This window comes from Rhamphochromis longiceps, linkage group LG3 (assembly GCF_057381845.1).
Source record: "Rhamphochromis longiceps isolate RC_006_pf linkage group LG3, R_longiceps_female_GT1.1, whole genome shotgun sequence".
NCBI lineage: Eukaryota > Metazoa > Chordata > Actinopteri > Cichliformes > Cichlidae > Rhamphochromis > Rhamphochromis longiceps.
The window spans coordinates 64,554,037-64,581,369 of record NC_140559.1 but is presented as its reverse complement, the minus strand read 5'-3'; the positions used below and the strand labels follow the sequence as shown (position 1 = coordinate 64,581,369).

The following is a 27,333-nucleotide window of genomic DNA, read 5'->3' as shown; positions in this document are numbered from 1 at the left end:
AAATAAGTTTTAGTGCATATGTGAAGCTCATTTTTATGAACAACAGCCCTGCTCCTTTGCTTCATCATATACCTGCATCATTACCTTCCTGGTCTACTGTTTTGATGTGTGAATTTAAAATACATGGGAACAGATGAGGGAAGCTTCTATTTTTTTAGATTCCCCCCCTTGTTTTCCATCTAATTTACATTTCATAGAGGAAGGCTATCAGAAAAAAGTCTTTCTCTGCCTGCTTAGCATTTGAATCACACAGCAGTGCTTAGCAGCTTTAAATCCTGCGCTGACCTTTGCCCCTTTCTGCTTTAACTTCCCACCTTTCTTCTCTAGTTGATGATTTCTTTCACTTTTTGAAAAAAAACAAAACAGGGTCAGCAAAGAAAACTGAAAACTGGTAATTACAAGTATAAAGTTAATTTTGCGAATGTGATGGCATTTTACACAGAGAAGCCAAAAAAAGGTAAACAGTCATCCTGGCACATACCAGCTTTTCACTTTTGACACTCTTTCATTCGACACCAAATCTGACTCTCCTCACTTAGACAGCAACATAAGCCTGTTTTTATTTAATGTACCCGGTGTTATTTTTCTTTTCTGACCTGTCATCATCAGTATATCCTACAGTTTCTAACTAATATAATTGAGGACTCCCTCTACCTGGACTTCTGGTTTTATACAGAATAACAAAACTAGCCACTTGATTGCTGGGTGATTAGGAATTACATCGTATGAGCCCAACTATGTTCAGCAGTGAGTCTACAGTAAGATACATAAAGAATCACTTTGGCTTCACAGGATCATTCCATCAAAGGTGGCTGTCAGAATAAAAGCATAAAATCAGTCACTGTTTACATCCACCGTGAAGAGGGAAGTGCTCTTGGGTCTGGAAGCCTTCACTGCTTGAACCAGGTAAACATCACTGAAAGCAGCAGTGTCAGACTCCTGTCTTTTTTTCATCATCACCAGAACCATTACTGTCAGGTTCAGTGCATAATTTTGGCAGGATGTGCTGTATACCCTGTTCTATTAGAGCTTGCCCAAACAATGTCTATATCTGTACTCCGACTTGCAGTGTGGAGAAATCACACTTAAAGAAATGTAATGATTGGTGGGAAAGATTTTTAAGTAAACCTCAACAATGCTGCCATCAGCTGGCCAAACATGAACTCAAGATGTGGTGCAACAGTAGAACGCTATAAAATTAAACTACAGGAAAAATTAAACTATGCTAGTGATGATCTATTAAATGCATAAGATCCTGCTGTTCATTCTTAGAAAGTGGTTATAATGTGCAAAGACACCTGCCAAGGACTGTAAACCTATTATAAAGCCATTCTTAACTGCAATTACAAAATTGCTGAAATACTCAGAAGAGCACTGAAATTTTTTGAGCCATAAAATCTTTAATGTCAGAATACTCTCACAGGAAGAGCTTGTGAAAAGGGAATAACAGGGCAGAAACAAGCCTACAGGTTTAAGTCCAGAGCTCTGAAAAACTTGAGAAAAGCCATTTTTCCTATAGTGAACACAAGGACACGTATTTTAGTGAACTGCAGCATATTCTCTATCCATTTTGCTGCTGCTCTTGGGTTTTCACGTCTTTCAGGAGGTGTATTTGAGCCAATAGCTGCTCCTCTCTAAGCCTGGTGCTGGTCTCTTCCTGTTAAAAGGGAGTTTTTAAATCACCCAACATGCTAAATGCATCTTGTTGACTGTCTGATTGTTGGGGTCTTTCTTAATTTTGTAGGAAATTAAGTTGTAAATGAAATTGGTCTGAATTAGACTAAGTCAAAATGATAAACAGGTGCAATCTACATTATATGGGCAATTAATGCAAAAAGCTTTAGTTGCACCTATAGGTTGCACTGTACACTAGCTGGCCCTGGAAAAACCTGCAGCGTTACAGATCAAAAAGGACTGATTACTGCTCTTTGTTTCTGTACTGGCTGAAGGTGATAAGCTAGTATTTTGAGAACACTTGAATACAAAGCCATATTATGTGGATGTGAAATTTAGCTGTGGACCTGGAAACCTCCACAGAAACCTTTACTTGTCAGTTCAGCATTTAAAGAAAAGTACAAACCAAACTCTCCCTTCAAGTTTTATTCTGTTACAACACTTTAAACCACTGCCAAAAAAAACCATGCTGAAAAGGAAAAAAATATTGCTTTGGATTGCACAGCTGAGAAGGTACTGCCTGACTACTGAAGTCACAGAGACTTTCCAGCCAACAACTTTGCTCTGCGAGCTGCACCAGACTTCCTCTTTGCTTTAAGTCTGAGGAGGGACTGGGGGGATCCTTTTTTTCCTCCAACTTTGGCTTTGGTCCGATGTCTGGAGTAGTAAAACACAGACGAGCAAGTTAAGACGTGTAAATATTAAATCTTACGGGTAGAGTGGAGTGACAAGATTTATCCCTTAACAGGAACAGATCCCTGGCTCACCTGTTGAACCTGTGTGTGTGTTTGACAGAGCAGTCTTTACGTTTGTGCTCTGGGCTTCCGCAGTTAAAGCAGCCCTCCTTCCCTTCACGGGTGGTACATGGGTGGTCTGGCAGGGCACAACGGCCACAGGACTGGCAGTGCTCCCAGGCTTACAGGAAAGATATTTAAATAAATTCACAAGAAATATATGGGAAGTGTGACGTGAAATCAGTAACTGCACATCAGTTTGCATCTGTGATTAATCGACCTACACGGTTTCACACATTTCACACAGGTTGAGCAGTGCTTCCATTCTCGGCCGTCCTGCAAACACAGAAAATACAGGTTGTGACATGCAAAGATTCAACGGAAACTTGATGCAGTGCCTTTTCAGTTTAAAAATAAAATGCAGTCACACGAGTTTCGTACCTTGGATGGGCAGAGGTTGCATTTCGCACAGTGTTTGTTCAGGGATGAGACATATCTCTCACATAAAGGGCAAAATCTAAAAACGAGAGGGTCATTCACAAATTAAACACTTTAAATTCAAATGTGCAGAGTTGCTTAAATACACACAAAAGACAGACAGACGTCTGACAGTTTGTGTTTCACAAAACTCTCATGTGTTTATGCATTTTATTAACTGCACAAGGAAAACCTGGAGTTGGCGGTATGAGCTGTTCATTTCTTCACATATGAAAGTCTTGAAAATACCAAAATAAAAACCCCAACCCCATTTTTAAAATGAAGCTGAGGGATTAATGACAAATAACACCAATGAATTCATGCATCCATTAGTTTCCCCATTAAACTGCCTTCTTAACTTTGTGCTAAATGTGATATCTTTAATTAAACACTTTTAAATGTAGCTCATAACTTTGCCCTTTTTATGGCGATGATTTTCTTACAGTTGAGAAAATTAACAGATGATTTTTATTCTCCACAGTTAACCAAAAACATGACTTTGGTCAGTCTATGCTCAAGCCCTTTTAGTTAACATCAAATCACAAACCGATAACAATCTATTCAAATGTTTTATCACATATACTTTAAGACATTCTCATCTCCAACATTATTTCTGAACACGTCTGGATTTAACTGAGTGAACATGTAGTAACCTGTAACCTTCCTCTTTGGGAAGGATGATGTCTCTGGGTGAAAGATTAGTGAAGAGTCTGACAGGAGACTGTTTTCTGCCCATCTTTCCATGTTTATACAGAGGATGGTTGTCATAGTCCACCTGGTTCAAAAGAAAAACTGAAAATTTTAAAACTGAAATTTCATTACTTCTAGTTCTAAATCTTTTATTTGTTTTTGTGGCCATAATATTCCACTGTAAAGTGCACTGAAATATTTAATAAATAAAGTAAGCTCGAGGATCTAGGGAAAGTGGAGCATTGATAAAAAGCATAGCCTTGATTCGGTTTGTAGTCTAATAACAGTAACTATGTGTGAGTCAGCATGCTGCAGCTGAAGCAGGAGCCAAAAACACATTTTAAATAACTTCAATTTAAGAATGCGCATAAATTGTTGTCTCTATGTCACATTTGATTGATAAACATAAATAATAAGGGGTAGAGTACGAGTCAGTGGAACTTTTCATTCGACAAAATTATGAGTGTCTATGCAAGTAAATATTATAGCGCATCACTTAATGTTATTAGTTTAGAAAAACCTAAAGCTATACGTACGCAGAGAGTAATATTAGCTGATGACTCTAAACTGCTGCCTTGCTGTTACCTGGTAATCCAACATGCTGAATGATGGGAAACACTCCAGTATCCGAGGCTCAAAGAAATAAGGGAAGACCCAGATCATGGGCATGTTAGCATTACTGCTGTCTGCACACAAACACAACATGCATGTTACAGTCAAACACTAGATTTCTTCATTTAAAGTAATAGTTCTAATAGTAAACAAAAAGTCTCTTTCCTTGAGCCATGCAATGACTTGCTGCTACTATAACTTTAGCTTAACCCTAACCTGCAGAGAAAAGGATTGTAAGCAAATCTAGTCTTTGCCTCTTTTAGCTCGTTTTGCTGTTAGTCTGTATAATTTAAAGTCTTACACTTCTCAACCAACCTCCTTTCCAACACCCAATAGAGCTTCTAAATGTATCTTAATGCTGCTCCACTTTGTGTGTCTGCTAACATGTTAGCCATATCAACTTTAAATTATGATAACATTTTAGCATAAAGTTTTGTTTTTGCATCTTATACCTATTAAAAAAAAGACACAAGTCATAAATATAAAAAGAAACAATTAATTCTGAAAGTTCCACAGCGGTGCTGACCAGAGCTCTGCAACTTCTTCCATGTGTGAGATAGCAGAGAGAAACTGTTGGCCAGGGGCTTCACCAGACCACCAAACGGAGGGTCGGCTACCATTGCCACCTTCTCCCCGTCAGACTCTCTGAGGAAGTTCTTCAGGGTTGCACTGGATGACTGATAAGAGAGAAGGCTTTATCAAACTCGGCTGTTGATGGAAAGTTTGACTGAACTAGCAGGACATCAGCTCAACTCCTACCTCTCCACCAAAGAAGTGATGGTTAAACATGTTGTAATGACAGAACTCATCTTGACTGTAGAACTGAGCATACCTGAAACAGAAAGATTTTGTTTGGCTTTTTATTATGCAACAGACTGTTCAGTGCTTCCGGACGCTGGTTAAAAAAAAAGAGAACAAGTTTGAGCCTATTGACGACTGGTATACAGCACATTAGGTAACAACACAGCAGGGAAGGATAAGGTGTCTGACTATGTGCTGCAAGCTGAAGCTTGTTACCCAGGAACATACCCATCCTGCACTTCTAGCACAACGTTACAGAAACAAACAGCAGCGAACTCAGGTAAGAAGTTCTTAAAACAACATTATTTGATAATGGTTAAAGAATATCCTTTAGTCCAGATATGCTGCCTTATTAAACAGTACACAACAGAACAGACTCGTCTCTTTGAAACTTGAATAAAAAAAACAAACATTGGATTTAATTATTATTATTTTATTTAAATTATTACAGTAGGTCAGACTTGGAACTCTGATCTGGAATAGATTTTTGGTAAAGGCTTGGCATGAAATGACAGGTTTTCTCGAACTTTTCATAGCCCTGACGAGTTAATTTAATCTATACACACACAAATACACAGCAGAAGCTAATTCCAAGAAAGTGCTTTTTTAAATAAAAGGTAAATGAGAGAATGACTTATGTAGAAATGTAATCTGTTTTTATTGTTTTGTTCAGTCCTCAGAAATGGCAGAAAGAGAGTCGTGCTCCCTCGGTAATGGAACGTCAACAGCCGTTTACACTAATCTTTTAGCGCCCTCTGAAGGCATCCACAGCCTACTGCAAGACGGGCTGAGCTTCACTCCACTGGACGCCAGCAGTGACGGCACTATTCAACCTTTTTCTCGTTCACCCAAACTACAGCGTAAGGCTGCCAAAACCGCACAACCCTCTCAGGTACAGATGTTTTGATTGGCTGGAACATACACCAATCGGCTATAGCATTAAAACTAGCTGCTAAATATTAATAAGTCGCTCTAGTGCTGCCAATCTCCATAAACCCGGCTTGTGGATTAACATCTTGTAGGTCAGGGGTGGGGGAACTCCAGGGCGCGAATGCAATGCTGCATGAAGTATTTACTGTGTGATTCTTACACACAGACTTTAGAGATTTTACCACTATCTACTCATGGGTCATAGGCCATAATGACTGTGACCTAATCAAGGCAACACTGTGCATTTTCTCTCTATAAAACTTTTCTTTATTCGAGAGCTCAGCAACCAGCAGCCCCAAAAAAAGAAAAGGAATACTGTCATATAAATCTCAGTTTAGTGTCGAACTCTTTAAAGAACAGCAGGAACTGATTAACAAGTATGATGGGATAGATAGATCATAGAATCATCAGGTGCCAAAGACCGATCATTTAGATCATTTATGATACAAAAAATGTCCTGTTGTCTGCAGGAGCAGTTAACCAGACGTATCCAGGAGCTGCAGGCTGAAACGTCCAAGACTAAGGCGCGCATCCAGTCTCTGAAGAAACGCAAGGCCGATCTCTCTGTAAGTAAAAACCTAAAACTACCAGCACTGAAAAATTACCTAATACATTTCTGACCACCAAGTCCAAGGACTGCAAACAGAGCAATGATATATAATAAATCCCTAATAACATGTCCTCTTAATCACGCTCCTTACTGAAGAGGACCACAGAGGTCATGAAGCAGCAGGTTCGAGAGCACTTTGAGAACATGCGGTGCATTTTGAAGCAGGATGAACAGGTGATCCTGGACTCCCTGGAGCTGGACCTGAGGCATACAAGGACCAAGCTGGACCAGGTTCTAAAGAAGTGGGATAACTACCACGACCAGGTCACCAAGAGCATGAGCAGCATACAGAGAACGTTGAGTAAAAGCACCACAGCGAAGGAAGGCGAGCAGGTCTGATTTACATACAGCTCAATAACAAAGCTATAAGTTGTGTTCTTTTATTTTAACCAGTATTTCTGCTTATGTCTCATCTCAAGGGTCACTCTGAGACTGCAAGGTAAATCGCTGCACCTTTTACCTTTGCTGCTTCATCCCCGTACAGGTCTAAATCACACCTCTGTGCCTCACTTTGATCTTTGTCACCACTCCTCCAGCCTTAAGAAGCCAGACACGTCTGAGAAGGAAATCAGGCTGAATGAAGAGAGATTCGAGAGGCTTCTAAAAACACTCTCCTCCATCTCCAAAAACCTCAAGGCCAGGCTGCAGAGGAAGACTCTACTCTTAGGTACTAAGATGCTTACATCTACATGCTATCAGGCTAACTCATTTACAGCAGCAGAGTGAGTGAAGTTAGGTGTACTTTGGGAGCATGACAGAACAAAGTAGGCCAACCAAGGGATGCTTTATCTGGTTAAAATAACACCAAAAAAAATAAACGTTTTTCTTCCCCACCCCTGCAATCTACAGTAAATGTCTGCTCCAGATTACTCATTTGCTGCATATACAAATAAATCAGTCATTGTGTGAAAAAATGGTTGGATGGTGTTTAGGTCAAACTATAGGTATTGATGATCATGGCATCAAATCCATCAACTCTCAACTTAGTAGATCCAAATAGCCAATATCAGCTGTTTGCTGAGCTGTTGATGCTAATGCACTGAGCCACCAGGTGCTTCTTAATAAGTGTGGATGTTGGCTTTCTACTTATCCATAGTTCCCACATGCATTGGTCTTCTCTCATTAGAAGCATTCCATCAATTCCATATTGTCAGTCCATTTCCATGTATGCTGTGCTCCAGTAGCCCACTTCCTAAGCAATTTGACCTCTCCCCCCATCCCCACCCTGTAACACTAATAACCTGTCAAATCAAATATGCGGCGCCATCTGCTACAATCACGAGTAATAATACATTTGTTTACAATTTGTTTACAGTAACTCTGATAATAACAAAAGATCAAAATCTCATTAACAAATTATTTCATTCTTTTCAGATTCTTTCCCCATAATGATCGACAGGCAGTCTTGCCATAATCTGATCAGAGTGACATCAGAGGGGCGGGGCATGTCCTTCTCTGGCTCTGCTTGCCCAGCTCCAGAACATCCCCTTCAGTTTGATAAGGTATGCTGTGCTCTGGGGTCCTCTCCCATCACAGCAGGTCAGAGTTACTGGGAGGTAAATGTCCGCTGCTGCTCAGCCTGGGCTGTGGGTGTAGCCTATGACACCCTTGAGAGAAAGGGCAATGACAAGGGCACCAAGCTGGGCCGAAACAGGAACTCCTGGTGCGTAGAGTTTCAGAACCGCAATCTGACCGCGTGGCACAACAACCGGCACATATCATGTCAAGGAGTGGGGCAGACTCCAATTAGAAAAGTGGGAGTGTGGGTTAATTATGATAAAGGCCAGCTGATATTTTACGATGCAAAAAACATGGTTGTCCTGCAAAAGTTCTCAGCAGCCATGACACCGGTGTTCGACAGAGCTCATCACCAGTTCACTCAACCCCTGTACCCCGCCATACGCTTCCTGAGACCACCGGACAATCAGGTCTGGCCAAACCACTTGGAGTTTTGTTCCCAGAAGTTTCTGTGATACCATTATCATATTCTACATAAAGTTGTGCTTAGAAGTTTACATATGCTCATCATTGTGATGAATGCTATGAATGCTATATCTTTGAGCTACGTAGAACGATTGTACAGCATAAAAGCTTTAATGACTAAAGGCTCAAATATACACTTAAGTCTTTTAACAGATGGCACTGAAATTATTTTTACCTTGACAGGGCCTGTAAATAATTTGATCAATTGACTACAACTGGTAGTTTATCTTTGCCAGCATAAAAAAAGGATTCTCTTGACAGCACTCATGAGACCAAAACTTAGAACAATGGAAAACTCGGAACTGTAGGTTCTACAAAGGATTATAGATTTACACAAGTTCAGAAAGTCTGATGAAATCATCCCCAAATCTGATTCCAGGGTCATCGGCTCAAATATACACAAGTACATATTTGTGCCTGTATATATGCTTTTGACCTTTGAAGCCTGATCCATGAAATAACTGCTAATTTTTTTAAAAAGATTTATGGAGTGTTTATTTAATCTTTTGGCAATAAAAAAATGAAATATTTATTTGAACATATGAGTTTTAATTTGTATCACATATGATACACTAGGCATTAAGGGGTAAAAATGTATCTTCTACAATGGTTTCACACTGAGAAAAGATCGATAAAATCTTTTTTAAAAAGTACCCTGACATTCAATGCCCATGATAAGAACATGAAAAAGTCTGACCACACCACTATAACAATGTGGAACATCTAGCCCAGAGGTATTCAATTAAAATTTAAGGAGGTCCAATTAAACAAAACCAGTATTTCTCAAGTAGCCAAATAGTTGTAATGGTATCTGTATATAGTCAACAACTGGCTGTCATTCAACAGTATTTCAAGAATGGCTAAACTTCAGATTCCCACATCCTCCTTCACAGAAGCATAGTGGTAACTTCTCCATAAAGCAACACACAACCTTTCATACAAGTACCTTGAAAAGCTACATAGCAGAATTTAGACTGAGACATAGTAACTAAAGCTACACTACTCAACTGGCTGATGACAGCTGGAATTGGCCTTGATGATCAGGTTGTAATGTCATGAAACGTACTGCCAGTCCATATATATTCGTTCAGTCAGTCCTGAAATCTTCTCTCATTATGAAACATTAGCATCGGTTTCAAATGCCACCATGTTCTGCTCAGTTATCATTCTTTGAAATGCACAAAGAGGGTTTGCAGAATAAACATGTTAGACTCAGTGAAATGCAGTCTAATTCATTCTCACCTTGATTTTATATACACAAAATAGCCTATGTGCAAACACCTGGAATGCTTTATTATATACAGGAAAGCAGCAACTGATGCATAAATTAGCAAACTTACCTAAAGTCAATGTCCAGCAAGAGACTCTTTATTGGCTCAAGCTTTTGCTCCAGATTTTGCAGCTTGATCAGCTCCTGCAGTCTGACCCAAAAGGCAACAATCTCATTACTGATGAAAAACACATCTGTAAGCGTTAAACATTTAAAGCATTTAACTGAGATTTGACTAATCAAAATATTTAGCCTTCAGTATATGACAGTTACACATAATTGATGTATCACCTGTCAAATGCCATACCTACAGTGACCCACGGTGAAGGCAAAATCATGCTGCAGTGGGAATAGACAGAGAGACTTCTCCAAAATTAAGTAGATGCACCTATGGTATGAATTTCAAAATCCTACATTGCCACTTTCTTGAGAATGTGATGTAACAGAAGGTAGTGTTTTTCCAAGGGTGTAGAGATCACAAAGTGTAGTTGTACAGAAAGATGTACATTAGCAGAGAGGACTTGGTTAGTGTGTTTCCATCATCATAGTTGAGCTCGTCACAGTCAAATTAGAAACCTTAGGTTACATAATGGCTCCATTTCTGCTTTAAGTCACCAGATGAACTGATTCATCGAGGCAGTTCAGACAAGATGCTTCACTATAACCGAGACAAATTTTCTGATACATTCAAAGGTCACACTTGTGTCTGTCTCACCTGGGTGTGCCCACACACAGTATTTTCCTGTATCCCAGACCTGCTAAAGTATCCAAGAGAAAGTTTGCACTGCGGTCCGTGAAAAGGTACTGTGCGTTGCTCTTCTTGTTGTTCAGGGGACGCAACAGTGCACTGGGCCTCCTCAGCTGTGCTGCAGTAATGGGAGTGGATATGTGAGCAGAGTGAAGGCTGTGCTCGTCTGGCAGGAGCAGAATCTGACAGTCCTGACAGAACTTCTTCTCGTCCAGAGGGAGCGAGACAAACTTTTGAAATCTGAAGGACAAGATACAAATATCCTAAAAGTCATCCCATACAAAATCAGCATTAAATAAATAAAATGAAGCTTTATAAACAGCCTAAGATAAGCAAAATGAGTATAAAATCTCACCTGCTGCAGTACTCCTTATGGGGGAAAGGGGGCCTCGTTGACTGGCTCTCTGCTTCTCTGGCCAGCAGCCTGGCTTCTGAAACCTTTGACGCAAGTGAATTGAAACAAACTGATCGATGTCTTACATCGTTTTATCATGAGCTCTGGAATTTTCCAGTAAGCCTACCTTTTCATCTTCCCACTGAAAGAAGTTGCAGTCTTTTCTATCTCGACAGGCCGAACATGCATAAAACCTCCGACTTTTTTCTCCTCCTTTACAAACCTTCTCAAACAGCAAGGTAGGACCTGACAAAATATACAAAGTTGTTAAAAGTTTGTTATATTCCACAGAGAAGAATAATATGGGTCATTTCTAACCCCGGAAGGTCACACAAACATGGGCTAAAGTCTTCAGCTCACCTGTTCATTAAACAGAAATATTTAATCGCCCAATAGCATGGCAGTAACTAAATGTATTTAAAGTTTTGAAATTCAAACTGAGCATAAAAATCATAAAGAAAAGTAATTTAAGTCACTTTGAATGTAGCATAGTTGGTGTTCCCACTGAGACAACCATCTCTAGGGTTTACAGAAAACGGTCAGTACTTTGTGCCAAACTGCTTCCCTGATGCCGTTGAAGCCAGAGAAGAATAGTTAATCTGCTTTTAGCTGACCGTGGCATGCAAAAGAGCATGTCTGAATGCACAACATAATACCTCAGCAGGTGCCTCTCCTTTCAGCTAAGAACAGGTAAGTGAGTCTACAAAACTTTGAGCATGGTCTCACAAATTTGGAAAAACATTGGCTGGTCTGATGACTTAAGAATTCTACAGCGATGTTTGGACAGCAAAATTTGGTGTAAGTAACATGAAGTGATGGGTGCATGTGCTTTGTATCAACAGTTCAGGGAGCTGCTGCTGTTATGATGTGGGAGCTTATTTTCTTGGCACACTTGGGCTCCCTAGTACCAGCTGATAATTTAAACACCACAGCCTACTCCAGTTCTGCCACCTTGTCCATTCTCTTATGGCTGCTCCCAGCAGGATAGCGAGCCGTGTCACAAAGTTTGGATAATCTCAAACTGGTTTCTTGAACCTCACAATGAGTTCAGTCTACTCAAATGGCCCGAGAGCACCATAGAGATGTGGTCAAACGATGTATAGCAGACAACTGCGACTGCAACCAAAATATGTGAGAAATGTTCTCTGCACCAGGCACGTGCAGGGGGGGGGGGGGGCTAGAGGGGCTTGAGCACCCGCCCCTTTCCTGATGGGTGCCCAAAGTGCCCTTTTGTTGAGGCAACTTTTTTAAAAAAAAATTATTATTATTTTTTTTTTATGTGTGTGTGTGTGCGTGCGGAGTCCTGTCTGTGCCCCTCAACAATAATATTTAACTATTAATCACAGTTTTGCTAAATAAAAGGATCTGGCTTGCATCAGTCACATGATCACATTTAACCAATGATCGCCCTTGACGGCAGAACGCGCTGGTTACGAGCCGGGAACGAGCTCACAAAGAGCACGCGCATTTTTAGCGGTCCGGAGCAGCAGAGTGAAGCTGACCCCCCACCCACTTGAAACGTAAAGGCAAATAGGCGGAGCGGTTAGTGCTACGTTTGTGCAGATTTGTGCAGGTAAAATTAGCGTTTGTGCTGCTACGGTTTCCGAGATATTAAACTTTATTTTATAGGTCATTCAAAGGTCACCATCCCCCCAGACTGCTCCAAAACGGGCCAAAATGGTCTACTTTTTTAGTGCTACGTTTGTGCTGATTTGTGCAGGTAAAATTAGCGTTTGTGCTGCTTCTGTTTTAAAGATATTAATGAAAATGAAAAGGTCAACCAGCCCCCCCACATTACCCAAATCCAACAAAAGTGGTATCAAACGTTTGTGATACGTTTGTGCTGGTTTGTGCTGCAAAGATTTTCGTTTGTGCTGCTATCATTTTAAAGATATTAATAAAAATTTCTAGAGGTCATCAGAGGTCAACCAGCCCCCCCACATTAATTAAATCAAACAAAATGGCTGTCAATCAACTGTGCTACGTTTGTGCTGGTTTGTGCTGCTAAAATTTTCGTTTGTGCTGCTTCTGTTTTAAAGATATTAATGAAAATGTAAAGGTCAAAAGGTCAACCAGCCCCCCCACATTACCCAAATCAAACAAAAGTGGTATCAAACGTTTGTGCTACGTTTGTGCTGGTTTGTGCTGCAGAAATTTTTGTTTGTGCCGTTATTATTTTAAAGATATTAACAAAAATTTCTAGAGGTCAACCAGCCCCCCCCATATTAATGGAATCAAACAAAATTGATGTCAAACGTTTGTGCTGCTAACATTTTAAAATTTTTAATAAAATAACGTCTTGATGCGTGCTTAATCATCCAGGTAAGTAAATCCCAAAAGGTTGATTCTGTTCATCTGGACATTTTCAGTTGGAGAAACGTTTCGTCACTCATCCAAGTGACTTCTTCAGTCTCAGCTGACTAGCACAAACGCTAATTTTACCTGCACAAATCTGCACAAACGTAGCACTAACCGCTCCGCCTATTTGCCTTTACGTTTCAAGTGGGTGGGGGGTCAGCTTCACTCTGCTGTCCGGAGCTGTAGGAGAGACACAGACTGATGCGACAAAACCAGTAAGTAGGTGTACAGCGTGCACTGTAGTGTATAGCACCCAGGAGTATTGGCTTATTACGTACACGTTGGTAAGCTGTCTTGTAGCAACTGACGAACTGAAACAAACGAGCGTGCTGTGTGTGCAACAGCGCGACAAACATTACCTGTCCTTTTATTAACTGCACAAGTAGTGCTGGTCATAGCTGCTGGCTACCTGTGTAAGGCTGTCATGGGTCTGTAGCTCTGTCACCGTTTTTGGGAACATATTTAGTTTTAAAGTATTTAGAAACATATTTAGTTTTAAAGTATTTATAAACATATTTAGTTTTAAAGTAAGTTACAGAGCTTTTCCTGCCTTTCTGGAGGGATTATATTTCACTAAAAAACGATCTAATATGCATGTCCACATAATAATTATTATAATATATTTAAAAACACAAGCTGTATTTTAAAGAACATACATTAAGAAGCAGATTATATTAGATTTATATTTTAAATAAGACAAAATTTGGATTTTACAGTAGTGAAATTATTGTATCTCTACAGTTTTAAAAATGTAATAAGCTTTGCCCTGCACAGAGTGGATAGTGAAACAAATGGAATCATCATAATGACATTATTTCATATTTATTACTTCCCCCTCCTCATTGCTTTATTATTGTAGCTCTAGTAATAAATAATAATGTAAGGATTCTGGATCAGCACAGTGATGCCCATAGTATATACAGTATTCTGAAGAAGATCTAAAATGTCACTGTGTATGCATGTGTGTGTTTTATGTATATGGATTTTTAACATTGTCCAGACATGCCTGGTAAGGACATGAGGAGGAAACAGTAGGAGCTGTGTGAGGCTACTAAAGGCAGGGCTATAACATTTTTCTGTCATCATTTTATTATAGATTAAGTGCAGGAGTTGTTAGGTGTGGATAATTAGATTATAGTTTATTGCAATAGCAAGTTGTGCCTTGTTCTCAGATAGACAGCAAGTGCAGAGTGATATATGAAATGATGGGATGGAAGGAAGAAGAGAAGCAAAGAGTGATTCACAGGCAGAGCCTAAATTATTTCTCACAGTTTTTGTGTCCTTATGGTTCCAAGCGCTGTCACCAATCTTTGCATTTTGTTATTATCTCATGACACTTGTTTAATCAGCTACCATCTCTCCTGTGGACTTTTTAATGTCTACAGTCTCAGATCAACACAGCCCTGCCCTTCCCATATTAGATTCTTGATGAATGTGTGTTGTTGTTATTCAGCCTGGTTCAATGTGCCCCTTTTTAACTTTGAGCACCCGCCCCTTTAAACCTCTCTGCACGGCCCTGTTCTGCACCCTGCAGTATGTGTGGCACAAAGAATCAAAGCAATTTTAAAGGGAAAAGAAAGTCCCCAAAAGTTGATTCTGTTCATCTGGACGGAGCGTTTTCAGTGGGAGAAACGTTTCGTCATCATCCAAGTGACGTCTTCCGTCTCAGCTGACTGCAGGTTTCCCCAGACTTAAACAGTACATTTGCATAATGACTGAAACCAGCCCACTGAAGGAACAAAGGTCATAATTATGCAAATTCTCGTGACCATTGATCAACAACCACTGATCACTGAAAAAGAAAGTCCAAACCGGTCGTGCCAAGGTACGTATCCACGACGGAATTTGTTCCCCCAGCGTGGGGAGCTGTAACTTTGCTGTATAAAGAGCTAACATCTCCAAAATTTCAGGAGTAGTTAGTCATTATAAGAAGTGTTTGTGAACTAAAAATGAAGAATGAGAGATACCGTTTGTCCGTGATTTGGACAACCCAGTGGATGCTGGAGACGAAGGGTAAACAAACTCTGTCGGAGATGCCTTCCTTGGCACGACACCTGTAAGCGTGTGTACTATATACACATGTACACATGTAGTAGATTTCATTTTCAGAAATACACCCCTATTACTGCTAGCTACTATAGGCAGGATATATTAAAATACCTTGATTACATGTATAATATCATCACAGACAATCTTGTTCTAAGTATATCAATAAAAAGGCTAAGCAACTTTAAAATAAGACATCAAACTCAGTTTGGCTTACTCTAAGTAAACTTACCATGAGAACAACACGGGGCTGTTTTCCCGCCCTCACCGAGAATAACTTCTATTCCGTAACTGTTGCCATATTCCTCGTTTACATCCATTCTGTCGATTTTATGCAACAACAAAGTTTAGCTTTAAACCTTTCAACATGATGGCGTGCCCATGAAGCCCTTTTCTTGTCGCGGAGATATGACGTCACAACCACGTTGTCGCAGAAGGCAAAACAAAAGCTGAAATAAGCTCATTGGTCCAGTTTACTTTGATGAGGACTGAAATTGTTGTCAAAATTTACGAATTTCAGTTGTGTGGGGTTAATTGTATTGGTAGTGGTTAATAGGAGTAAGATCATGATAAAATCCGATGTGTTATCGATATATTTTAGGAATTTATGCTATTGTATGGAGTGACTTTAATTCACATGCAAAATCATAATTTATTTTATAATTAATTGGACATTGATTGTCCAAGGAGCAGTAGTTTAAAAAAAATCATTAAATATATTAGTGTTGAACCACAGAACCCTTTCCTTACCTGTATATTTAGCAATAGATTTATTTCAAATTAGAATGAATTTTTGTGAAATAAGTATTCAAAAACAAAGACGACTTTTACAATGAGGTTTCTTTATACCAGGAGGAATGTAGTCCACCGCTGGATACTCTGTCATTACACGGCGGGTTTTCTTTAAGAAAAATACAATTCCCATAAATTCCGAGCCATGAGCGCAGTGGCGCTGTCAGCCCGATGACTGCTCTGGAACTGCCGGCTGGATGCTGAAGCTTCAAGAGACAACACGGCCGCTGTTACCTAAATCCAAACAGGAAGCTTGCAGTTTATGTCTTCAAAGTAAAATACATTTTAGTGAAATAAGAAGGAATCGATCATCTCCAAATGTTTTCTTTTATTTGAGTGATGGAAAAACTCTCCCGAGACGCTTACCCCTAAAATCTAAACAGAATAACAAGTTCCAACAAAAACATTTGCCAGTATTTATTTGTTATACATATATTCCATATATTTATTATATTTTCAGATCAAATTCGCACAAACAGAGAGTAAAAAGTAGCTTTGGGATTCCCAGTAGCCCAGATATAAAGGTCGCATTTCTGCTACATTTTATAACATAGAGCACAGATACGCTACTTAACCGTCAGCGTTCAAACTGACATTTATTTTGAAATGACGCACCGGACACTGCTCAATCCCTTCTTCTTTCGAGTTTGACATTAGCGTTTCTGCACCGTGCGCCCACACCCAACCTGCACCGTCTGCTGTACGGAGAGGCAGCGCAGTTCTGCAGTGTGTGCAGGACATTGTCCTCACGGTGCAGCTGTTTGTGGAAATCTGTGCGGCGTCAGCAGCCAGGCACAGCCGGACTCTCTGCTGCACTTTCCCGTGTAAACATCTCTCTGTCATTCATTCGGCTGGCTGCCACTGAAGCTTGCGCGCTTTGCATCCATGTACTGTTAATGTGGATAGTGACTTGTTTACTGTGCATCATCTGACTGGAGAATATATCTGACTGGCACCATGAGCAGCACGGGTAAGACCGATTAGACTATTTTACATTAAACACTGCGGTTTTTTAACTACACAAACGCAAATGTTTTAGTATTAATAGAAACATTCCAATAATATCTTCTATAATATCTTTTAAAAGGATCATCATAAAATCCAGTTAGCTGATCAATACTGTGTCTTTTCTTCTTTGTCTCAGGTAATGGTGCTTTTTTGTTTTTGTTTGTTATTATGTGATCAGGTGTGGAATATATGGTTAAAGTGTATTTATAATCGGTTAAAACATAAAAATAGTTCATTCCCTCTCTTTGCTGCAAAAGGGGCACCAGAACGCACCTAGATAACAGATTCTACATTAAAGACTAGAATCTGAAGTTTAGACAAAGCTTCAGCTTTAATCCCTTTGAGAAATGATATTATGTGGGTTAATTAGGTTGCAGCTACACCCACAGTGGCTTTGGTGGCTCTTTTCATCATGTGGCTCTGCATTGACTGTATGCCTCTGTGTCTACAGCAGGCCTGACTTCTGGTGAGGTGCTGCCAGCTGTGGCACAAAAAGGTTGATCGTTATTTGAAGTCTGTGTGTCGTGTCAACTAGGCAGTTAAGTGCCATTCTGGTTTGCTTGTGCAAATAAATCCAAGAGCTAAACTTGCAACACAAGTTCCACAATAATAAGTTCCTAATGCGAGAAAGCTCCTCGGCATGAGGTGTGGCAGTAAATAAAATGTTGTTAAGACATAAATTTGCTTAAGGGTAAATTACAAATGGATGTGTTATAGCTCACAAATAACACACAGAAGATGAGTAGGCAGTCTCATAAAGGGATGGACAAGGTCATCAACAATGCTCAGGTAGGCAGTGGTGTTCAAACTCAGCTCAGCCTCCACAGCATGAGCCATTGATGCCAGCAGGACGGCTCCATCCTGACCCTATCATCCAAATGTTTTTTTCCTCTTTTGTTGAAGTTTGTGAGGCTGTGTGAACTGTAGTTTCCTGTTGTTAGCTGGCAGGAGTAACGCCTGTGCTGCTGCAGCATATCTGGTTCATAATTTGTGTTGCATTCAGAGATGCTCTTGGCTGCAACGAGTGGTTATTTTAATGACTGTAGCCCTCCTATCAGCTCAAAGCTGTCCTCTGACCTATGGCCAAGGTCGCTCACAGGCTATTTTCACTTTTTTGGACCATTCTCCGTAAACCCTGGTTGTTAAGGGAAACCCCAGTAGATCAGCAGTTCCTAAAATACTGAGACCAGCCCATCTGGCACCAACAACCATGACATGTTTAACGTTACTTCAAAGCACCTTTCCTTCATTCTGATGCTTGGCCTGAACCTCAGCAGGTCATTGTGATCATATGAACTGTCTGCCATGTGTGTGCATTTGCCATAATGAGTAGCTAAACTGCTGTACCTCACAAAGTGGCCAGTGAGTTAGTATCATTGCAGATGTGTACTCATGTTAAAAATTGTTTAAAGAAATGAGTAAACACTTAGGATTCAGACTACAACATATTTTTTCTACTTTTGGATTTTAATTATGTCAGTGAAAGGCTGTAAGCACAGCAGTCCCACCCAGCTGTTGTTCAAACACTGTTTGTGGGGGCAAAGACAATCAGAGGAAAGAGGGAGGGAGACTGGCCTTTAAGAGAAAGGAGCTAAAATTGCTCACTTTATGACTCTTGATGAAATGAGGAGCTGCACCAAGGGCCAGTATAAATAATTATTATTTTGAGACTCTAGTAAGATGCACGTTTGATGATGCATACATGTTTCCCCGCCATTTCTGTTTCCTGATGTCTTTTACCAGATGTCAGATTTTAAAACTTGGAATCTGAGGCTGTCCAATCCAAAACAAGTAGAAATGTGAGTATTAGTAGGGAAAGAGATTGGGTTCTTCAAGACAGGAAAATGGACTGTCCTCAGCTTCAATGAGGAAACCGTGGCTGTTGGAGGCATTAATGAGAGTGCTGCAGTGTGCACACCATTATAATCTGATGGAGAAAGAGACAACCCTGAGATGGCATTACTCTGCGACTTTGTCACCTTTCTGTGTGATGCATTTTGATAGATGTAACTTTTTAGCTGATGAAGAATGTTGGTAAAATATGTGATTAGGGATTCAGATCTCTACCTAAGCATGCTGACAGCTGGTCTGCACACACAGGATCAGTATGCTTCTGATAAACAGCTTTATCTGTTGAAGAGGTGCTGTTGTATTTCAGTGTGTTTAGCTAGCAAAAAAAGTCTATTTCGAAGAGATGTGTTCATTAATCTTTACAGAGGGTGTTTCTGAAAACAAGGAAGCTTGGAGCACTGGCAGCTTGTTTTGATGATTGAGCATGTTATTGGAAAACGAAAGTTATGTTTTGAGATATTTTCCTTTCACTGGATTAAGTTGATTTTTGATATTTTCCAGATCACAATCCCGTTACTGTCCTGTTCTGACTTTTCCCCTTATCTTAATCTCATTGTAAAATAATGTTAAGAATTCCAAGTCTACTATCTGGCCCTGCCATAGTCCTACATTACTGTGCAAAAGTCTCAAGCCAATCCTCATTTTTTCATATTTTTCTGGGAAAATAAGTGATAAGTGCAACAATTTCTTGAGCCATGTGCAAATATCATTGGAAACACAGTACAGAAGGCAAAACCAGGGTTTGTACAAGTCTTGGTATGACCACATTTATTCTTCTTTAACTAATTTTCAGGAATAGTTCTCTAGTTTTCTTGCTTCTTGTGTGTGTGTGGGATTGCAGCTGCCAAATAGCAGATCTCAATAGGCAACATATTTAAATGTCCTTCAGCTGTAAGATCATAATCCAGCTTTAATGTGTTAATTACATATGTATGTTTAGCATTTTTGACTCTTTTATCCTGAGGTACTGGTCACATTTCACCAAACAGTGAAACAGACAAACCTGATTCATTCTTTATCTCAAACCACACTGTCCTTCCAGAACCAGTGTGACCCAATGGGACTGTTCATAGATGAAGTTCCAGGCCTCAATTCAGGTAATGTTCTTAAGAAAAAATAAAGAACTAAGGAAAGAGAGATCCACAGTGCGGTTGTCTAGTAACTAGAGCAGGGCAATATGACCAAAAATATTTATCACGATTTACATTTGAAAATTTGCGATAACGATATAACTGACGATATAATTGAAACTAGACAAAATACTCTTTATTATAAATAAACTTTATTAGTGCAAAAAAAAACGAACAAAAAAAGCCCATCAATGTATTTTCACTTAAGCAAGCAGCTTTTTTAAGTGCATTAAAGTTATATAAAAATTTAACAGTGCAAATGCAAATTCCTTGCTGACAGTTTAACCAAAAGGCATTTCCAGTGGAAACTGGCCGACATATCCTCAGCATAACCATGTATAATATCCACAAAACCTAAAAAGAGGTTATACACACACAATACGGTAATATTATGTTGAAGCACAGTACGTATCACTCTGCGAGGCTCCGCCTACGATAGCCGTAATGCTCCGACAATCCATCAAGCGGTGCGGCTTCATAGCTTAGCAAAGTCGTACTAAAACATTTGACAGATTTTCGAGCGCCGTGTACATAAAACCGTTTCGAGGTCAGTAAACACAACCAGAATTCATACATAAGGCACACGGGATTATAAGGGGCACTGTCGATTTTCAGAAAAATCAAAGGATTGATTTTAAGTGTGCCGTATTTTCCAAAAAACACGGTAATAACGACGGCCCGCTAGCATGCTCTACCAAAAATAGTGTGTGGCGGAGGCGTGGCCCCGGGCGCAGCTGCAGGGGAGGAGTGGAGCGGAAGGCTCAACGGGGCGGCGCCGCGAGGCTGGTAAGAACAGCTGATATTGTTTATGGACTAATGATGGTCTCCTCCGCTGTGTTTATAGTGAGACGAGGAGGAGCGGCCAAGAGAGATCAGCTGGGCTCGAGCTGTCAGACGGTGCGACTGAGTCAGCTGTCAAAATACAAATATATCAATAAACGTGGAAGTTGGCTATACCTGCCTGTGTGTGCGTGTGTCTGTGCTGGGTGTACTCTACAAGTGGTGCCGAAACCCAGGAAGAGTGCCGGTGGGGGAAATGTCCGACCCACAGGCCACGCCACCCGCCCAGCCTCTGCAATTCTTGGCGCAGATGCTGGCGGAGATGGCGACGATGAGCCGGGATCAGGCGGCCGACCAGCGTGCCCACCTGGCCGCGCTGCGGGAGCAGACGGACCGACAGACGCAAGTTCTGGAACGGCTGGTCGGGGCCGCTGCCACGCCGAAGCCCTTGCCGCTGTCGGTGTCGGTGCCCCGGATGGGGGACGGGGACGACCCACAAGTTTTTTTGGAGACCTTCCGGGCCACGGCGGAGGCTTGCCAATGGCCGCGGGAGGAGTGGGCTCCGCGGCTGCTCCCCCTGCTGTCTGGGAAGGCACAAACAGCGGCCCTGAGTCTGCCTCCGGCGTCGAGGTGCAGCTTCCCGGACGTGAGCCGGGCGGTGGTGGACAGGCTGGGGCTCACCGCCGAAGACCATCGCCGGCGGTTCCGGGCCTGTCGGCTGGCCACAACAGACCGACCATTCGCCTGGGCCCGGCAGCTGCGCGACGCGGCGGTTCGCTGGCTGCAACCGGGAACATCGGAGGGCGAGACGAAGCTGGTGGACAAGGTGGTGCTGGAACAGTTCACGGAGGGATTGCCAGCGGAGACGGCGAGATGGGTCCGGTGCCACCGGCCCGCAAGCCTGGAGGTAGCGGTGACGCTAGCGGAAGACCACCTTGCCGCTGGAGCAGGGGAACCTGGGGACGCCGGACGGAGGCCGAACAAACAGGCCCCAGTGCCGGCCCCGAGACGCCGTGTGCCGGCACCAGGGCAGGCAGAGCGGCTGCCGGCGCTGAGCCCCACTAACCCTTTCGCGGCGTTGGTGCCGTCCAGGGCAGCCGAGCCAAGTGGAGCCGCCCCCGAGCCACGGAGAGCAGCACAGACGCCGGGGCCGGAGTGCTGGAAGTGCGGGCAGCCGGGGCACCTGAGGAGGGATTGTCCGCTTATGGAAGTGGGGCAGGTGTTTCGTGTTGCTGGCGCCCCAGCACCCTCCCCCGGTCCAGGAGGGACATACAGTATTCCGGTAAGGACTCGAGGGGGTATACGCCAGGCGTTGGTGGACACGGGCTGCACGCAGACCCTCGTACACCAAAGCTTGGTTCGCCCCGGGGCATTGCTGGAGGCAGAATGGGTGGAGGTGAGGTGTGTGCATGGTGACGTTCACAGGTATCCCATTGTGCCGCTGTTATTAAAGTATAAGGGCAAAACGCATAGAGTAACGGCGGCGGTTAGCCCGCGCCTGTCGCACCCCCTGATTCTGGGTACCAATTGGCCGGGGTTTCATCAGCTACTGGGGCAGTACGCGGGGGTGCGATCACGACCGGAAGCGGGGTGTAGCGTGTGCGCGGCATTCAGCGGTGACGCGGGGTCGTCCGACACCGACTCCGGGGGGGAGGAGCTGGCGGGTCCCTCACGGGACGTCCCGCCGGCCCCGGAAGTGTCCCCCATGGGCGATTTCCCACTGGAGCAGTCTCGTGACGGCACCCTACGCTCAGCCTTTGACCAAGTGATGGCTATTGATGGTCACGTGGTGCGCCCTGAGGCCGCGCAGACCTACCCGCGTTTCGTCGTATTAAACGACCGATTATATCGAGTGAGTCGTGACACTCAGACAGAGGAAACACACACCCAGTTGTTGGTGCCGCAGGGCCGCCGGGAAACGCTTTTCCAGGCGGCCCACTATAACCCCATGGCAGGGCATATGGGCTATGAGAAAACTCTGGAGCGAATAACGGCCCGATTTTATTGGCCGGGCATCCGAGCGGATGTGCGCCGCTGGTGCGCGTCCTGCCCGGACTGCCAACTTGTTAACCAGCCGGCCATACCGAAGGCGCCGCTGCGCCCTCTCCCCCTCATTGAGGTCCCGTTTGAGCGCATCGGCATGGACCTCATCGGGCCGTTTCACCGGAGTGCACGCGGCTACCGCTTTGTGTTAGTCCTGGTGGATTACGCAACGCGGTACCCGGAAGCAGTTCCGCTGCGCACCATCTCTGCAAAGAGTGTGGCGCAGGCACTGTTTCAGGTCATCTCCCGAGTCGGAATCCCGAAAGAGATACTGACTGACCAGGGCACGTCGTTTATGTCTCGTACACTGCGGGAACTGTACGAATTACTGGGCATTAAATCTATTCGGACCAGCGTCTACCACCCTCAGACTGATGGGCTGGTGGAGCGGCTGAATAAGACTTTAAAGTCCATGATTCGGAAGTTCATTAACGAGGATGAACGCAATTGGGATCACTGGCTAGACCCTCTGTTATTCGCAGTGCGGGAGGTGCCCCAGGCCTCCACGGGATTTTCTCCCTTTGAACTGCTGTTCGGCAGGAGGCCACGTGGGGTGCTCGACCTGATTAAAGAAAGCTGGGAGGACGGTCCGAGCCCCGCCAAAAATGAGATTCAGTACGTGTTGGACCTGAGAGCAAAACTCCACACTTTGGGGAGGTTGTCACGGGAGAATTTGCTCCAGGCTCAGCAGCGTCAGCAACGCCTGTATGACAGAGGGGCTAGGCTCAGGCAATTTTCACCGGGAGATAAAGTGCTTGTGTTACTCCCTACCTCCAGCTCGAAGTTGCTCGCCAAGTGGCAAGGACCCTTTGTGGTCACACGGCGAGTCGGGGACGTGGACTATGAGGTCGCTCGGTCGGACAGGGGAGGAGCCACGCAGATTTATCACCTCAATCTCCTCAAACTGTGGCGAGAGGTTGAAACCGCTTCTCTGGTGAGCTTGGTGAAGGAGAGAGATGAGTTGGGGCCGGAGGTGCCAAATTCTATCATTCCCGCCTCCCTCCCTTGTGATGACCATCTCACACAGGCCCAGAGAGCGGATGTTGTCGCGTTGCAACAGCGTTTTGCGGACGTGTTCTCCCCCCTGCCCGGCCGGACGTCCCTCATCGAGCACCATTTCGTGACGCAGCCTGGCGTGACGGTGCGTTCACGGCCCTACAGGCTCCCGGAGCACAAGCGAAAAATCGTGCAGAGGGAATTGGCGGAAATGCTGAGGATGGGAGTAATAGAAGAGTCGCACAGCGCCTGGTGTAGCCCCATCGTTCTGGTGGCGAAGAAGGATGGGTCTATACGGTTCTGTGTCGACTATCGCAGGGTGAACGAAGTGTCACGCTTTGATGCCTACCCCATGCCTCGGGTCGACGAGCTCCTGGACCGGTTAGGCACGGCCCGCTTTTTCACGACACTGGACTTAACCAAGGGCTATTGGCAGATTCCCTTGTCTGCCGAGGCCAGGGAGAAAACGGCCTTCTCCACTCCGTACGGTTTGTACCAGTTCGTGACACTTCCGTTCGGCCTGTTCGGGGCCCCGGCCACTTTCCAGCGTCTCATGGACCGGGTACTGCGTCCGCACGCAGCGTATGCTGCCGCCTACCTGGATGACGTGATCATCCACAGCGACACCTGGGCGGAGCATGTGCTGCGGGTGGCCGCGGTCCTGGAGTCCCTGAGGGGGGCGGGGCTCACGGCCAATCCGAAGAAGTGCGCGGTTGGACGGAGGGAGGTGCAGTATCTGGGGTACCACCTGGGGGGCGGGCAGGTGCGTCCACAGGTGGAGAAGACGGCGGCTATCGCATCCTGCCCGCGCCCCAGGACGAAAAAGGAGGTGAGACGGTTCTTGGGGTTGGCGGGTTACTATCGTCGCTTTGTGCCGGGGTTTGCGCAGCTAACCAGCCCCCTGACCGATCTCACTCGAAAGGGTGCCCCGGATCTGGTCCAGTGGACGGGGCCGTGCCAGGCGGCGTTTGTGCAGGCGAAAAAAGGCTCTCTGTGGGGAGCCGCTGCTTCACACTCCTAACTTTTCCCTCCCTTTTGTTCTGCAGACTGACGCCTCGGACAGAGGGCTGGGAGCCGTTTTGTCCCAGCAGGTAAGGGGGGCCGACCGCCCTGTCCTATACATCAGCCGGAAGCTGGCAGAGCGCGAGCGCCGGTACAGCACCGTGGAGAAGGAGTGCCTGGCCATCCGGTGGGCGGTCGGCTCCCTGCGCTATTACCTCCTGGGACGCTCATTCACCCTCTGTTCGGACCACGCCCCGCTGCAGTGGCTCCACCGCATGAAGGATGCCAACGCCCGGATCACCCGGTGGTATCTGGCGTTGCAGCCCTTTAAGTTCAAGGTGATCCATAGGCCGGGGGCGCAGATGGCAGTGGCCGATTTCCTCTCTCGCTCGCGGGGGGGGGGAGTTGGCTCGGCCGGACGGCTCCCCGGCCTCGAACGGGCGGTGGGGGTGTGTGGCGGAGGCGTGGCCCCGGGCGCAGCTGCAGGGGAGGAGTGGAGCGGAAGGCTCAACGGGGCGGCGCCGCGAGGCTGGTAAGAACAGCTGATATTGTTTATGGACTAATGATGGTCTCCTCCGCTGTGTTTATAGTGAGACGAGGAGGAGCGGCCAAGAGAGATCAGCTGGGCTCGAGCTGTCAGACGGTGCGACTGAGTCAGCTGTCAAAATACAAATATATCAATAAACGTGGAAGTTGGCTATACCTGCCTGTGTGTGCGTGTGTCTGTGCTGGGTGTACTCTACATAGTGCTTTGTTGTGTATCTGACGGATGAAAGCCAAACCAGTCCCACACCACTGAAGTTGCAACATTTTTACAAACCAATCCTGGTTCATCCGTTTCATTCAACGATCCACTTTCGCTCTTCTCATTCTTCGTCGCCGCCATGTGCGTATGTAAACAAAGGCACTGCGCATGCGTATTTTACACATATTCTATCGCGATATTTCATTTTCTTATCGTTGCCCAGCATTACACCGGTATTAACGTGAACGGTATGATATGGCCCAGCCCTACTAGTAACACTTGAATTTGACACTATGAAGATTCTTGGGCTCGGGATATGACCAAGTTAAAATAAACCTCTTAGAGATGATGAATATACCCTGACAGAAAGTCTTTCGTTTTCAGATCAGTCTGCGTTCTTTCAGTTCCATAAAAATACAAGTAGATGCATGAAGGAGGTACAGTAGGTTCAGAGTTACAGTAGATTAGGTTATTTCCAGGCCTTGTAATCAAGGTATTTCCTAAGCTGGAACACATTGACAGCACTGATCCCCCTAACCACAGTGGAATCAGTGACAAAGAGGGATGGAACATCGGTGAATTTGCCTGTTAATTACAGCTCAGATTACGCCACAGGTCACATGAAGAGAGGTCTAATCAATACTGTTTCTTACAGTTTTCTCCTAATATGAACCTGCTGACCTCTTAATGATATCCTCAAGGCCAAATGTTCAGAACCTAAAACAAGTTTATGGAAATAGTCCTATCAAAACACATTATGGCTAGTGGAAATTGCTTCTAGGCTGAACTTTCACTGATTTTAGTGACCCTGACTATGACCACAGTCTACACAGGCTCAAAACCAAGTGTCTTTTCAGCACCACCCTTGACAAATTAGAAAACCAAATCGGGAAAGCCTTCTGGCACTTTAACTTTAGTTATAGCGGAATTTAGTGAGATCGTTCTGTATTTCATGAATTAACCTATTTTTTGTTTCAGAGTTAGATCCTTGTTAGTCTGATGTTTGTGCTACACTGGGCTGCGCTCTGTAAGCTAGGCTGCTAAGCTACATTTAGCCTACAGAGCTAGCTGCTTTTCCCTTTAAATAGCAGGATTTTTTCCAAGACTTGATAAACTAAAAATCTTTTAGAAAAATATTCAATTGTTTTTGTTTTAGTAAGAGTTTTTCTTTGGGTCTGTTTCCAATATATTTCCCCAACTATAAGTTAGGTTTAACAAAATTCAGCATTTCAGTTCAAGTTTAGTGGTTTTACAATAAAAAAAAAAAAAAAAATTATTATAAATTTTAAACATTTAGAACCTACGAATAAACAAAGAGTATAACAAACAACACAATACATAATATCTAAATAATTTCATAATTGTAGAAGAAGAGCATTGTGGAAACGCTACCAGGAACCTTCGGATAAAGTTGGCTACAACAATGAAAAACAGTTCATCATTTATCCACATCTGCCTGCAGAATGTCCCTCATCCACAGTTCACATTGCTCCACTTCAGTCTTCTGCTCTTTGCAGCTCAGCTCTTCAGCTTCACCCATCTGATTTGGCTGCTCTGCTCCAGATTTGCTCTATTCTTTGCTCAGATTAGTTCTCCACACTCTGTGTGTCTGTAATCTGCTCTGTCATTCCAACTACAGTATACTAGCCGCTATGTTCA

At 43.7% G+C, this 27,333-nt stretch overlaps 3 protein-coding genes across 19 annotated transcripts in view; 2 read left to right on the top strand and 1 right to left on the bottom strand.

The window, feature by feature from the left end:
- Window positions 1–2,085: 2,085 nt before the first annotated feature.
- On the bottom strand, window positions 2,086–15,750 carry zcchc4 (zinc finger, CCHC domain containing 4). The gene is made up of 13 exons (XM_085400710.1): window positions 15,560–15,750; window positions 11,051–11,169; window positions 10,885–10,967; window positions 10,497–10,769; window positions 9,852–9,932; window positions 4,947–5,019; window positions 4,714–4,864; window positions 4,161–4,261; window positions 3,539–3,660; window positions 2,850–2,925; window positions 2,693–2,744; window positions 2,442–2,589; window positions 2,086–2,331 (listed from the first exon to the last, which is right to left on the bottom strand). The coding sequence occupies exons 1-13, from the start codon at window positions 15,645–15,647 to the stop codon at window positions 2,208–2,210; spliced, it is 1,491 nt and encodes a 496-aa protein (XP_085256836.1). The 5' UTR covers window positions 15,648–15,750; the 3' UTR covers window positions 2,086–2,207.
- LOC146675742 (E3 ubiquitin-protein ligase TRIM62) lies at window positions 5,026–9,274 on the top strand. Its single transcript, XM_085400711.1, has 7 exons — window positions 5,026–5,268; window positions 5,662–5,880; window positions 6,389–6,484; window positions 6,625–6,861; window positions 6,948–6,967; window positions 7,065–7,195; window positions 7,903–9,274. The coding sequence occupies exons 1-7, from the start codon at window positions 5,179–5,181 to the stop codon at window positions 8,499–8,501; spliced, it is 1,392 nt and encodes a 463-aa protein (XP_085256837.1). The 5' UTR covers window positions 5,026–5,178; the 3' UTR covers window positions 8,502–9,274.
- Window positions 15,751–16,799: 1,049 nt separating the features above from the next.
- The window catches only part of ablim2 (actin binding LIM protein family, member 2), a 105,430-nt gene continuing 94,896 nt past the window's right edge, over window positions 16,800–27,333 (top strand). For 16 of the 17 annotated variants that reach the window (XR_014910336.1, XR_014910330.1, XR_014910328.1 and 13 more), the window contains exons 1-2: window positions 16,800–17,089; window positions 20,021–20,075. Coding sequence is in view for 2 of the 17 variants with exons in the window: in XM_085400705.1 (XP_085256831.1) it covers window positions 20,036–20,075 (40 nt within the window). In the remaining 15 variants the exon portion in view is untranslated. The remainder of the gene's footprint in view (window positions 17,090–20,020; window positions 20,076–27,333) is intronic. The other variant, XM_085400707.1, reaches the window with a different exon arrangement.